The sequence below is a fragment of the Aspergillus glaucus genome (assembly GCF_001890805.1).
Source record: "Aspergillus glaucus CBS 516.65 unplaced genomic scaffold ASPGLscaffold_15, whole genome shotgun sequence".
NCBI lineage: Eukaryota > Fungi > Ascomycota > Eurotiomycetes > Eurotiales > Aspergillaceae > Aspergillus > Aspergillus glaucus.
The window spans coordinates 222,056-236,484 of NW_019170467.1; the positions used below are offsets into that span (position 1 = coordinate 222,056).

Here is a 14,429-nt window from a genome sequence, read left to right on the forward strand (position 1 = left end):
TGTACTTAATCATCTACCCTGGCTACGGCAGTAAATAGTAGCATAGTATGTCTGCATCACACCACAGGATACAAGAGAATCAATCATAGTCATAGAAGCGTAGAGTTCATTCATTGCCATCTGGCTAAGCCATAAAAAAGCCGTCCGAATCCATAAACCCGGGACAGTCATAAGTCAAGTAAAACAAGCGAGAAAAGAAAAATACTACAATCACAAGCAAAATCAAGTAGAGAAAGACTGCAGCCACCAAGCCCGATTTCCTGGGCTCTGAATCTCAATCAATTCCCATAAATCAATCCCACTGTGTCCTTTTCCAACCGCTCACGCCGGTGACGCCGTTCAAACCCCACCACGAAACGAACAACTCGTAGAACGCCGGTTCCCATCGTTTACAAAAAGTGTAAGAAAGGTAACATTAAGGATAAAGAAAGGGAATCATGTTCAAATGACAGAAAAAGAAGGAAAGAAAAAAGAATTTTGCCTTCCCATCATCACACCGTGATATTAGTAAAACTCCAGGTATGGTTCCCAATAAAAAAAAAAAAATAAATAAATAAAAAAATAAAAACAAAACAGCAATTAGAACATGACGGAGGGAAGATGAGATGTGGTCGAGTCCGGAGGAGGAATATCCTTTATTGTGATATCGGAAGAGACAGGTCCATCCGGTTTAGCAGCTTCTGGTGCGCCATCAGGCTTGGACTGCCTAGGGACACCGTCAGGTTGGTTGTCACTAGTCTGCGATGGGGACTTTTGATGCGGCGGAGGAAGCATAGCGTTGGCTTGACTTTGGGTTTTCTCAGTCGTCGGCGTGTTCATCGTGCCACGTCGTTGAATGAGATAATCTCCCAAGCTCAGCTTCTTTTTGACCGGACTGGGAGCTGCGACACTAGACCCTGGAGTAGGCTGCGAGGCCGCATCCATGGTCGATGCGGGTGACATGGTTGACGGTGTACCAGACCCCGGGCTCGCCATCGATGATGTGAGGTTGGGAGGTGGAAGGGACATGTGCAAATCGACGCGATGCCCATTGACCGGAGGAGCCGGGGGTATTCGAGTGTTATGCGCAGCGGTAGATGGCCATGGTGGGGGCATTTGTGGCTTAACTGACCATGAGACTGCTGGCGCTGGTGATGGTGGATCTGACGGTTCCACATCCATCGCATCGGATGACTGTGGCCTGTAAGGAGTCGGCGAATCTAGGTCCTTCATCTCCACATCCTCCTTTTCTTGATTTGCGGAGACGCTTGGTGAAGCAGACTGCAATGACGGCTGGCCATCACCTGGCGTGGCAGCAGAGGACGAAGCCGGTGACTGGAGGCCATGCTCCGGTGGAGTCTGCTTTTCCCCATTAGATTGCTCGAATCGTACCCAATCCGCATGGCACCGCTTGAGCAACCGCTGCGTGAGAGGCACAAAGCTGGGCCGTCGAGGAGATGGCAGCGGAGAAGTAGCGGGCACATCCTCCGCGTCTGCCTCGTCTGGGTCGGTCTGCATCGCGGAATCCACATACGGCGCGCGTCGGAGTGGCGACGGAACTGAAGAAGTGCTAGGACCTGACACCTTGCGTACACCAACAACCATAGTCCCAGGGGAGATCGCTGATGGCGGCGAGCGGGAGTGCCGCCCAACCGCCGTGTCCACCTGCACTGATTTGCCGCCAGTCATGGAGCTTGCGCCACCAAGTGGTCCGGGCTGTGTGGAGGGGCCGCTTGTCCGCTTTTTCTTCCGACCATGGGTTGCTGCTTGTTGATCCTGTTCTAGTTGCTGGAACTTCTTTTCCGCAGCAGCGATCTTTCGTTTATCTCGAGCCGACAATTCAGAGTCTCCAAAGAGCGGACCGTCGTGGGTAGGTGTGAGATCGCGGCTGCCGGCGTGCCCTCGAGCCGAGCCAGACGCGGATCGACTATCAGCGGCATCGTCGTCATCGGTATGCTTCATTGCTTCGCTGTCCGCGCGGCTGTTAGGCGGTGGTGGAGACATGGTGAGTTTGCGCTTGGACTTCTTGCGCTTGCCGTTTGCGGTCGACTTGGCGCCACCGTCGGGAATCTTGGCATGTCGCCGACGATCCACATTGGCAAGCAAACAATTCGATGGTGGATCGCAGGCGCAACCGCCAAAATTGGCAAGGACATTACTGATACAGCTTGCTGCGATGTCCTGTGCGCTGTCGCTGGACTCCTGCTTGACCAGACCGTTGGTTGCTTCAAACAACTGCGGATCCAGATACCACATGGCAGTAATCTCAGTGTTGGCGGAGATGTCCTCCTTGGCGACGAAACAGAAATGATACTCCACTTCGTTGGTAATGTAGGTCTTCATTGTCACATTAGGGCGACACGAGCGCCGCACATAGCGCAACGTGCTCCCTTCGTGTCGGCTATCGATGTAGAGGGGAAGTTGAGGGTGAAAGAATACAAAGGGTTCCGGATGCCGTAACTCCTGCCATCGGTTGTTGGGGTCGAGACAGTAGTCCCGTAAATGCCCAATCTTGCCTGTGATCTCCCCAACGATTTCATCCTTGGCCACCATGTCCTGGGTTCTGAGAGTTTTCCACATGGGACGAATCCCGTCGACTTCGACGCTGGGGTCGGTGACCGACTCGACAGATAATGTCGGCCATCGAGATTTGTCGAGACCCGCATCCGCCCACGTGAAAATGTCCTGCGCAGAACGTCCATTGGCCACGCGAGCCAAGGCCGCGGGTTCTGTCACCCATGACGCCAGGTCTGCGGCAAGAGGCAGGTTCACAAAGAGGTTACTATACATGTTGTCGGCCTGTCCGTGGTCTTGGTCATAGAGATGTAGAAACTCCCTGGAATATAGCGGAATGGAGGGTCCAAATTTGGTCGGACTCATCGAAGCGGTGGCTCGTCTGCGCCCGTCCGGTTGGAAGGCGGGGATACCGGCCAGGGAGCTGATTGAGTTGGACGAGCGATGATTGGATTTGGTTTTCTTGACCGGATGGTCGCGACCACCCGAGTCGGAGCGGTGGTGGGAGCTGCCATTCACCTTGTCGGCAGGATCCTTGCTGGCCCTCTTCCTTTGACCCTTCGAACCTGAACGTTTGGATTTTCGGTCATTGCCACCGTCACTCTGTTGTTCCCTAACAGCCCGCTGCCGCTCTATGGCGGCGAGTCGATCGATGCCACGTGGATCGCAGTCTTCGCAGAAATGGATGTCGGGGACACCCACGCGGTGGTAGTAGCATTCGATATGCTGCCAGGTCTCGCACTTTTCGCAGAAGACCGTGTTGCCATCGTCATCATCGTAGTTGCAGATGCAACGAATGGTGTACGGCTCCTCCTCTTCCGGGACGACGGGGTCGGCACCGGCGCCGTTGAGGGCGGGCGAGGGCAGAGGGACGGTGACCGAAGTTGGCTCCGTGGTTAAATGCGTGATGGCGACTGAGGAGGTATCTGTCATAATCCGACAGAATACCCCCTCCGAATAACGGACTGAAAAAGGTTAAGAGAAAGAAGAAGAAGAAGAAAAGCGCGCGTGAGCTCGCGAGGAGACAAAGGTGGGCTTTTGGATGGCGAATAACCCGTCAGAGCTCAACACGCATATCAGCAGTGCAGTGGTGGACAAGTTGTCTCGATGGACGTGAATTCACCAACCAGCGCACACACCAGGTAAAATCTCACGAGTAGGTCCAAGTGTCCTAAGGCCTTTTGTTGAAACCCTCGAATCTCCTGAAACACCAACACATGTATTTTCCAAAGCACCCCCACAGAAAAGAAACCTCCAGGGGATGGTAGAGAAGAAGAAGAAGAAGAAGGAGAAGAAGAAGATCGCACGAGGGAGTTAGAACAAGGTTCGAGCTAGTGTTTCCTCCCCTTGCTCCCAAGAGTATCTCCCACAAAAACGAGGCGTGAAGAGTCGAGAAGAGAGGGAGAGAGAAAAGAGAACGCGGCGAATATAGGAGGAGGGTTCGAGTCGTTGAATCGTTTGAGGTGGTCGTTGTTTAACGCGCGAGCGACCGTGAGACGGCAGAGACGAGTCGAAGACGGGAGAGCGCACGAGAGTGGGAGGTCGAAGAAACCACGAGTCGCATCGAAGAGAGAGGAAGAGAGCGAGATAGAGAGAAGAGAAGAGGTGATAGAAGAAAAGAGAGAAGAGGACGAGAAGAGAGAAAGAGTCGAGGATTCGAAGAAAGAGTCGATTCGATGGCGAGGGGGAGAGAGGAACGGGTAGTCGAGAAACACGAAAGAAGAGATAGAGAAGAGAAGATGCTGAATAAGATGGCGACAGAGAAGAGAATTAAGAAGAGAGAATTAAGAGAATAAAAGAAGAAAAAAGGGAAAGGGAAAGGGAGAAGAGAAGAAAGTGAAGGCAGAAGAGAGGGTAGAGGGTAGAGGGAAGAGGGAAGAAGCGAAGAGAGAGAGAGAGAGAGAGCGAGAGAGGCTAAAGCCACGGATGGGCCATGCCGGCCAAGCAGCAGCGCAGTAGTATTAGCAGCCACTCTCTTTCTTACTCACTTTCTCACTTCTTTTTCCTTTCTTCACTCTTCTGAACAACAATACTGTACTGCTGTCCTCTCATCTGTCGACTCGCATTCCCCTATCGAAGGCATTGAGGCATTCCTTTCTCTTTGGCCGCATCAAGAGGGGACGGGGAACGGACCAATCAGAGGGGTCAAGTCACATGTCTTCCTGCCGGTAATCTGAGGCAGAAAACTATTCGCATCAGGCAGGTGGAGGTACCACGCTAGTCCGGATGCGGGATAGTCCAAAAATTGGTCAGGTCACATGAGAAATGACGAAGAGGGAAAGACGAGAGAAGAAAAAGAATAACAGAAGAAGAGAGAACGATGAAGTGATAGTAGAGTGGTAGAGGACACAGTGGTTAGCTAGAGACCGGGTGTATCTGTAGAGCAAGGACACATCTAAGGGTCAGTGGCCGATGGCTAAGAGTCAGTGAAAAACCTGGTCGATCCCAGTGAGCACAAAAATGGACCTGAATATCCTCATTATGGGATGAAGAATCAAAATAGAGAATAAGAGTGATTTGTTTCTCTGAGTTGGAAAACTGGTCACAGTTGAGAGGGCATGGAGAGTATATGGAGGAGAAAAGAAAGCAGCAAGGGAGTGTCTGAGAGAGTGTGGTCAGTGGAAGAAAGAGGCAAAAGAGGCATATCAGGTGAGTGGCATGGTAGTCATCAGGCAAGAATCAGTCACAACTGAAAAACAGAATAGTAATAACAATAAAGCAAAATAAACATAACAAACTAGTACTGACATTTGCTGATTTGTTTGTCCATCACTGGCCCAGCCTCTTGGTTGCCCGATTGCCAGCTATGACTACGGGTACGTACCGACGAGATCTCTATGGAGTACGGAGTATACTAACAACTGGACACATCACGTGGGATTCAGGTGTTCGTCAGTCTATAATAATATCTCTCTACAAGTCCCAGACAACAAAAGACCAAATAATTCCTAACAATTAATCCTCCCTCCGTCGCTCTCCCAGTTCAATCTCCTCCGTCCGCTCCGGTTGCCTCCAAAATAACATCCTTCGCAAAGGGCTAATCTGATAGTCCTGTTCATGCATAATCGAATTGATCCGATGCCCAAGGTACAAGAGAACAAAGCTGATAATACCCAGGTACGCCGAAAGCAAGTTGCTGGGGACAGTGTCAGACGGTGCCGTAATCAACCCGTTCACAAATGGCAACACGCTGCAGGTCAGAATCCCAAAATACACCCCATACGGTTGGATCCGAGTCTGGTGCGCCCGTGTAAACCCCTGCTCTTCAACCGTGCACCGAAAGTGGAGGTAGATCATGCACGATCCTAACCACGAGATATACCCCGATGTCGTGAGGAAATGCATCAGCCAGTTAAACACCGCAGAGCTCGACGTCGCCACAGATAGATACGCAAAAGCCACAAACCACGCGGATGCGATCACGGCAAGGTATGGTACTCCGAATCGATTGCGACGTTTAAACACCGGGGGCGCATGGCCCTCCTCCGCCAGCGAGTAAAGAAGTCGTGACGCCAGGAAGAGAAACGAGCGTCCGGAGGCCACAGCCGAGAGAAGGATCAACATGGTCACCACGATGGGCAGAATCTGAATCCGAGAAATCAAGACGGCCACGAAGAAGGGTGACGATCCAGCACCCATGCCCTTGTTCGTCAACATGGGATGGTCAGACGGACATACCAACCCAGCAGCTATCACACTAAGAAGATACAGCACCGAAAGCTGGACGCTATCAATTTGAGTCACTCGAAGTATGCTCGGACGCACGGTCGCATCGTTTTCTTCCGCTCGTTGGACAAGCAACTCCGGCACCAGCGTGAACGAAACAGTGCTGTACAGCAAACACTGCACCAACCCCAAAAACCGACCCGTATTCCCGCTGACCTGGTATTGGTTCATGAACCCCGGATCCATCCAGTAACTGAACCCTCGTATATCGGTGCCAGGAACTCCTCGAATGCCCAAGACAATCGACATGACCAAAAACCCAACAGTCGTGATGAGCTTCAGGCCTGTAAACAACGCTTCGGATCTCTTGAAAATTCTCTCGGGGAGCATGTTGAAGCCCAGGATAAAAACCGTCATGATAGTGACTCGGATAGCGACGTTGGAATTCGGGACGAATAGGCCAAGATTGACGATTCCGTTTGTGATTTCGAAGGGGACAAGCATCGCCAGGGAGTACCAACGGAGGTAATTCATCGAGAACGCGAGATGGCTGGACGAGTATCGGTAGCCGTGGTTCACCATTGTGCCACTTCTGGTGGGCATATGGGCAGCGACTTCTGCGACCGCGGTTCCTAGGCAGTAAACGAGTAACGATAGGAATCCATAAGATATAAGTAAGGATAGCGGACCACCTGCCGCCAGGGCCTGACCAGACCCGACGAATAGGCCGGTCCCGAGTGTAGGATAGACGGCCATCACAGGGGTAAGAATGTTGAAGAATGCTTCAATTAAGGTGCATCAAAGGAAGATGGAGAACAATATTTGGTGAGGTTTGGAGAAAGACATCCTCACTTGCCGCAAATGGTAAGGCAGGACCATCTTGTCAGTCGTTCCTGCCTCGTTAACTGCAACGATGACAGGATCTTTCCAAAAGGGGAAACGGCGAAGAGCATCAGAAAGAACATAAATTCAACTCCGATATTAAAAATAGTTAGTTTCTCTATCGATCTCGCGGGTCAATTACTGTGTATGGGTATCACGATCATATGCAACAAAATCAGAACAAAACGACAATATAAACCTCCCACAGTACTCATATACCGACTCAACAGATACCCACGAAACGCTAGCGTTGTCACGAAGGCAGTATATAGAAAAGCGGACAAATATAGACATAGCTACTGATATGCCATGTCGGTTTCAGCATATTCGAGCCATTCTCCTGTCAACGCTTTCTTCCAGAACCGTACAACTCCATCATCGCCAGAGGAAATAAGGCAGTCACCTTCTTATGTTAGAAGATTCTGAACGAGAATAGGGAAAGAGAATACTCACCAGCATATGAAAACTCAACTTGCCACACATCCAAATGCTTGCTGTCAATGTAGGCAACTTCTCTGTAGGAGTGTTTGAATGGCGAAACCCCTGTCGCTGGACGACTCGTATGTTCTGACGGACGGCTGGCCAGAGCTGACCCGATTCCAGACTGCGAGGTCGCGCGAATTGACGGTGACTGTGTTGCTTTGTCTGCGTAATGATTGCTAGTATTATCCAACACATTGTTATCTTTGTTATTATTATTTTTGGCGACAGCCGTGTAGACCTCGAATACTCGAACAAAGCCGTCCTTGCAACCACTGGCGATAAGGTCATAACCTCTAACAGAACCATTGGCCCATGAAATATCCCTTACAAGTCCGCCGTGCCCGGTCAGCTCAATGGCATGATAGAAGCGACGATTGGCGTCTGTACGATAGATCTTGACCGTGTCCATGGCGGCTACCACGAGCGACAGACCTTTACGATCCGAGCTCGGCAGAACGGAATGTGTGATATCCGTTGGGTCGTGATGAAACTGCACCTTGAAACTTGTCTCCTCGCCTCTTTGCGGCGACGTGCAGACTCTGAACTGGTCGACAGGTTGCCAATCGGCAAGCGTGTCAGGACTCACAGGTTCCATGACCATCAAGTAACCATCCCGGGTGATGACAGCTAACCAAGTCTCAAGGTCAATGTTGCGAAAGTCCATAGAGACAAATGGATGTCGGTCTGGCGCCGTCATCCTGAAAATGGATCTGAACCGCCGGCCCGAATTTGGCGGCTGGGTGACATCTTCTTGCCAAATCTTGCACTTCATATCTTCACCCACACTGCCAATATGTTGACCAGTAAACGGGCCGTTCCAAGTAGCCTGTCAAAGTCTTAACATAAGGACAAACCAAACATTGAAAACAGGGTTGGCGGTTTGTTTACTTACATCGCGAATTTCCGCATCATGGGCGCGCCATGTATCTACCAACTGCCATTCGTCATCCTTTTGATCCCACACCTTCATGCGATGATCAGATGATGCAGTAACGATGCGATTCCCATAAAAGTTGAACTTGGTAACGGTAACCAGGTCCCGATGTCCAGCATCGAAGTCGATGAACCCAGACATATTCCTCTGCGGCCGGTTCGGCACGACCCCACGCACCAGTCGACGTGTCAGATTCCGACCAGCTGCAAACTTCAACCGATTGCGCAGAGCACTGTAATGTAACAAGGGCTCACTGGTCGTAAATGCCCATGCATAGGATGAATGAGTGAAGCGACAGGAAGCGGATAATCTTAGTTGTTGCAGAAGACGGCTGACTCAGCAAATTCTAGCTCCATCCTCCGCTTCGGGGCTAGTGCAGCATAACTGGCATAAGAGGCTTGGGCGGTGAGTGCGTGCCCGGCAGAATTATTATTGCGTCGCCTTCAGCCAGATTGCAATTACGCCTCTGGGAATAATAATATAAACTATTTGGATTTGGGCCTGATATGATCATTCGGATTGTGGCATCAGGCCTGGATTAGGGAGAAGTTTTGAATGCGTTCCGTGCACAATGACCTCTGCGGCTCTTTCCCACCGGGAGACCTGGAGTCTCCTGGCACTTGCGGGAGTTTGTATGGGTACGATGGTAAACAGCTTCCAGGGTTACGGTGACGGTGATGGCGCGCCATTATTTGCATCGGTTGCTTTCAGCGGGGTTGCCTTTGCGATTACGTATAGCCTGATCCGATGGCTTGGACCGGTATTTATGAAGGCTGGATTGAAGGGGAAGGATATGGCAAAGCCGAAAAAGCCGGAGATGTATGTACTTCGTCCAGTTAAACAAAGCGTTAGCGCTAATGATTTGGCTAGTCCAGAGACAATGGGAGCTGTGTGCGCGATTGTATATCTTCTTGCGCTCATCTTCTTTATCCCCTTCGCATTCTACAAAGACATTGTTGCGGCTACGTCTGGAGGCGGTAATCGTGATGTTGTTCTAGAAGTTCATCATGTGGAAACTGGACGATATCTGCATCGATTCCCACACGGAAGGGTTGGTCTTCTCTTTGTATGTTTCTGTTGCTTTCGCTGACTGGTGATAGCTTGCATCGTACTTGTCAGGACTCCTTTCCCTGCAATGCATCGTCATTCTAGGCCTTGGAGATGACCTCCTTGACATCAGATGGAGACACAAAGTACTCATCCCTGCATTCGGTGCAATCCCCATGCTTATCGTCTACTTCGTCGACTTTGGCGTCACGCAAGTGGTAGTACCGGCACCGTTACAGCACTACCTAGGCGACATGCTCGACCTCGGATACCTATACTACGTCTACATGGCAGCTGTCGCAATCTTCTGTCCCAATTCCATCAACATGCTAGCAGGAATCAACGGGGTGGAGGTTGCGCAGTCACTGGTCATTGCGCTGTTACTGGTTGCCAATGATTTGTTGTATCTGGCGCCAATCACGCCCTTCCCGCACCCTGCTATGGACTCGCATTTGTTTTCGATTTACTTCTTGCTGCCGTTTGTGGGGGTTTCGGCGGCGCTGCTGTGCCATAATTGGTATCCGTCGAAGGTGTTCGTGGGGGATACTTACTGCTACTTTGCGGGGATGGTGTTTGCCGTGGTTGGTATCTTGGGGCATTTCAGCAAGACGCTATTGCTTCTCTTCGTTCCGCAGGTTTTCAACTTTCTCTACTCGACCCCGCAGCTGTTCAAGTTGATTCCGTGCCCGAGACATCGATTACCCCGGTTCAACCCCGAGACTGGACTGCTGGATGCATCGGTGACGGAATGGAAGGAAAAGCCACCATCACGGCTAATCGCGATATGTTTCGAACTCCTGCAGTTGCTGCAACTAATCCGTCTGACAAAGAACAAAGACGGAAAGATAGTGGAGTCAACAAACCTGACACTTCTCAATCTGTGGTTGGTCTGGATGGGCCCAATGCGCGAGGACCGTTTGGCATGGTATATGGTAGGCGTGCAGACTATTTGCGGGATGTTCGGATTATTTGTGAGACACCGGTTAGCGCTGCTGGTGTTTCGACAGGACAATCGCATGTTTAGTACATAGTAGTCTATAAGTGAATCACATTTTAGAGGGGCTTACATGATTGCTCCCTGATAACTAACTAATAGACGCCTTCCGGATTAGGTTACTTGTTAGATTCTTGGCACCCCCGCATTTTCGCGGTATGGACCTTGCCGAGGTGTGTGTTCCATTCAATTCGTAGAGCTCAACGTCCTCTCATTACGGTATGGCACCCCTAATCTAATGCATCACTTGGTTTTTGATACGCATTCATGTAGCCAGTTTGGCGCACGACTATGGCCCCAAATCATAGTCCTGCAAATGCAAACTCGCAAAAATCTCGCCTTCGTGCCGCCAAAGCCTGCAAACGATGCAGCCAACGGAAAGTCAAATGTGATGCGATGAAGAATGGGCTGCCCTGCAGTCGGTGTCGCATGGACAACCACGACGACTGTGCTTTGATTCTTTCGCGACGAGGTACCTATGACCGCAAGGGCTCCCTGCGCCAGATCCACCATCGAAGGGTAGAAGACCCTTCTTTGGCCACCGAATCGCACCCGGCGCCGCCGAACAGCGAGGCCGTTGAGAACAACCAGAGCATCAACGAGCAGACTCACATGGCCAAGACGCCCATCGACATTCAAGACAATAGTCCGGACTTGAATTCTCCCCTGTCAATGATGAGCCCGTAGCATGTTTCTCCCAACCCGGCGGCGGCCAACACGGTGTCTGGATCGGAGGCTAGTGATGCGTCGAATGACCTGTCTCTCGCTGCCCAATTCGAAGACTTTCTCAATTGGCGATCTCAGAATAATGGTCGGTCATATGGGTTAATCCTCCTCGGGGAGCCGTCCCCGCTGACCTTTGCTCTGGAAGAACTCTCGGAAAACTCGAGTCCTCAACTACACAATGCCAGTGAACATATTCGAGACAGTTCTAATCTGGAAGTCCTACAGCAGGACATCTATCCGCCGCATCTTGACACAGCAGATATTGCCTATCTCAAAGCAAAGGGGTGCTTTCGGCTTCCCTCGCCGCGGACGCTCAACGATCTGGTCAAGGCATATTTGACGTGTTTCCACCCTCACTACTCCATTATGAACAAATGCGAAGTGGAAAACTGCCACCGGGAACAAAAACTGCCCTGGATCCTACTCCATGCGATTTGTTTTATCGGGGCTACCTTTTGCGATGCCTCAGTGATCTACCGGTCAGAATACTCGTCGAGGCTAAACGCCCGTCGGGAATACTACGACAAAGCAGCACTCTTGTTTAAAGTGGGATACGACAACGACAAGATCATTCTCCTCCAGACCGCAGTCATCCTCAGCTTCTGGGGCCCCCATATGCAGAGCTTTTGGAACCCCTGTTCGTGGATCGGGTTCGGGGTCACCCTTGCCATCTCCTTGGGCATTCATCGCTCGGCCGCTTCGTCAAATGCGCCGCGTGGCGACAAGGGCCTCTTGCGAAGACTCTGGTGGACCCTTGTCGTTCGTGACACCTACTGTTCAGTGCTTCTCGGTCGACCGTTCCGTATCAATCTGGTGCAAAGTGATACGGGGATGCTGACCGTAGACGATTTCACCTACGAAAGCCACGAGGATGCTTTCTACCAGACCCGTATCACAAGTCTGTCCATAATTCTGCGAGACATTATGCATTGTCGTTTTGGACCGGGGGGTCACATTCTCACCTCGGAGACTGTGCATGGGCAACTAGACGAATGGCATTCGAATTTGAACCTCGCACTCGAGCGATGGAAACGCAGCGCGTCGCCCCCTTTCACATGTTCTACCACTTTGGAGCTTCTGTATCACTACTATATCCTCCTTCTCTACATTAACAATCCGACCACCAACCAGCAAGCGATTTTTCCGCGAGTGATATCCATCCAACAGGACATTCTTCGTTCAGCCGCCATTTCCATTGCTTCTAAAGCCGTCACCCTCTTGACCAAAACCAAAATCTGCAATCTTCCCCACGAGCTATTTCCAGCGTTTTTTGTCGCTGGGATCGTTCTCTTTCGACATATGAAGCAAGATGACGATCGCGTCGCGCATATGGCACAAGCAAACCTGGACAATTGTCGAATCGTACTCAATGAGACCCACGAGTCGTGGGACCCGGGTCATTGGGCAATGCAAATTTTCGACTTCCTGTGCGCGAACCGTAAGGACGGCTCACAAACTACCGCAGACGGTATTGTCCAGCCTCGTCTAGGGGATCAAATGGGTGCGCAGCTGGACGGGAGCGACGATGTATCCACGTCGGAGGGGCATTCTGCTAATCCCGATGATGGTCTTCTGTTTGGCTCGAGCTGGGAGTCGATGATGATGCCGGAGGAGCTTACGGGGCCAATGGGGAATTATTTGTTTATGCCCAGTCTTTTCCCCCCGGATGCGGATGGGTGGTCTTCTTTTCAGCCTCTCATGTGTTAGATGTACTTGATAACTGGACAGCACTCTTGCCTTCTTCAATCTGCTTTCCAATTGTGTTTCTCCTTTTTCTCCTTTCGTGTTTGTCACTATCTTTATCGGTAAAACGTGATTACACTACCACTCGGTACGTTTCCATTGGCAAATATTACTGGATGGGAACAAGTGGACATAAAATGAATTGCCAAACAGTCAGGAAAGTCTCCTAATTCGCTCCAATTCCCGCCGATACACTAAATAAAGACTCTACCTCATGCTGCGTAAGAAGATCCCTCACAAAAGCTGGATTAGCAGCGGCCACATCAGCCAACCTGCTCCCCCCACAGCCCAAGATACCCTCAAAAAACAGCCTCACAGTCTGCGCGGAGAAATACGTTTCGCCTAGCGTGTCCAGAGCTCGCATACACTGATAGAACCGTTGAAAAGCTCCAATGCGCAGAGAGAAAGACGCGGACCTCATGTTCAACACGAGGGTCCCAAGCACCGGAACGAAAAGCGCCACTGCTGTGGCGGGAAGGTACGGAACGAGGTTGGCCTGATGCAGGTCTTGTATTATTGTTGCAATCTCAATGCTGACCTGACAGTTCTGTGCGGCGGATGCGTGAGTGGCGGACGCCTCAGGCGCGGAGGCCATGAGCTGGCGATGGACGATGCTGATTGAGGCGAGCAGCTCCAGCTGGTTCCAGGCACATTGAATGTATGTGAGCCTGCCGACCTGGGAGGAGATTTCTGAATTTGATTTCTCGGGGTGGTTTGTCGTAACGATGGTGGCGTATAAGTCGTGCAGGCCTTCTAGCGTCTTCTGGCATTGTTCTTCCCAGGAGCAGTCTGTGTATTCCTCGCCTGCTTGGGAATTGGGGGACTCAGGAGAAGGGGGAGAGATTTGTCGATCACGTCCATGACCACGGAGCATGACCACCTCGGAAATGAGCAGAGAGAGCCTCGATTTCTTCACGAAGTTGATAGCCGAGCGCTTTTGGATTTCCGCATCCCGAAGAAAGGGGCAATCGCGAAGGGCCGTCAAGATGTCGGGCGAGTAGCGATGAATGTCAAATGCGTCGAGACTCACCACCGGCACTTCGGCTTTGTGACGGCGACTCTTCTTGAACCCGATGGGTCGGCGCAAGTTTAAGCTGAGCAGCCTGTCTCGAGTATACAGACACCACCATAGGCGTTTCCAAAGCCCTTTCCGACGCGGGCTCATTTGGGATCCCGACGGATCACGGTGCAAGCCAATAGATACCCCCAGTGACCAACACACATCTAGCCAATACCGCGAGTCTTTTGGGTTCTCAAGACTCTCATGCCAGTAAGTCATGAGGAGAAGAGCCTGGATCAGTGCAATTCGATCACCTTCTATGTCGAAGTCGTATAGTGCCTATAGTAAGCAATCGTCAGCAAGATTGGTATCATTGATTTGGTCTATTGCAGAAAAGAGTTGCGTTACCCGCGTCTTCTGAAAAAAAAAAAAAAAAAAAAAAAGAACCGGAAGGCGCTAGT

General features: G+C 51.0%; 5 protein-coding genes across 5 annotated transcripts in view; 2 read left to right on the plus strand and 3 right to left on the minus strand.

Annotated features, from left to right (window-relative positions):
- Positions 1-88: 88 nt before the first annotated feature.
- Positions 89-7,069, minus strand: ASPGLDRAFT_75561 (putative PHD finger and SET domain protein). The gene is made up of 3 exons (XM_022549802.1): positions 5,516-7,069; positions 5,242-5,246; positions 89-3,407 (listed from the first exon to the last, which is right to left on the minus strand). Exons 1-3 carry the CDS (start codon positions 6,913-6,915, stop codon positions 580-582), a joined length of 4,233 nt encoding a protein of 1,410 aa, XP_022399067.1. The 5' UTR covers positions 6,916-7,069; the 3' UTR covers positions 89-579.
- Positions 7,070-7,134: 65 nt separating this feature from the next.
- On the minus strand, positions 7,135-8,727 carry ASPGLDRAFT_153016 (putative nuclear pore protein (SEH1)). The gene is made up of 3 exons (XM_022542319.1): positions 8,417-8,727; positions 7,495-8,350; positions 7,135-7,444 (listed from the first exon to the last, which is right to left on the minus strand). The coding sequence occupies exons 1-3, from the start codon at positions 8,597-8,599 to the stop codon at positions 7,338-7,340; spliced, it is 1,146 nt and encodes a 381-aa protein (XP_022399068.1). The 5' UTR covers positions 8,600-8,727; the 3' UTR covers positions 7,135-7,337.
- A 99-nt stretch (positions 8,728-8,826) lies between these two features.
- ASPGLDRAFT_75563 (UDP-N-acetylglucosamine--dolichyl-phosphate N-acetylglucosaminephosphotransferase) lies at positions 8,827-10,612 on the plus strand. Its single transcript, XM_022549803.1, has 3 exons — positions 8,827-9,277; positions 9,329-9,509; positions 9,559-10,612. The coding sequence occupies exons 1-3, from the start codon at positions 9,030-9,032 to the stop codon at positions 10,534-10,536; spliced, it is 1,407 nt and encodes a 468-aa protein (XP_022399069.1). The 5' UTR covers positions 8,827-9,029; the 3' UTR covers positions 10,537-10,612.
- Positions 10,613-10,790: 178 nt separating this feature from the next.
- On the plus strand, positions 10,791-13,041 carry ASPGLDRAFT_37115 (Zn(II)2Cys6 transcription factor; the record flags this gene model as incomplete). Its single annotated transcript, XM_022544780.1, has 3 exons — positions 10,791-11,167; positions 11,240-12,901; positions 12,954-13,041. 3 exons carry the CDS (start codon positions 10,791-10,793, stop codon positions 13,039-13,041), a joined length of 2,127 nt encoding a protein of 708 aa, XP_022399070.1.
- The window catches only part of ASPGLDRAFT_1495642 (fungal specific transcription factor domain-containing protein), a gene marked incomplete at its 5' end in the record, with an annotated part of 1,955 nt that continues 559 nt past the window's right edge, over positions 13,034-14,429 (minus strand). Inside the window, 2 exons of the mRNA XM_022542044.1 lie at positions 13,034-13,605; positions 14,002-14,307. Coding sequence (XP_022399071.1) covers positions 13,135-13,605; positions 14,002-14,307 — 777 coding nt within the window. The 3' untranslated portion in view covers positions 13,034-13,134. The remainder of the gene's footprint in view (positions 13,606-14,001; positions 14,308-14,429) is intronic.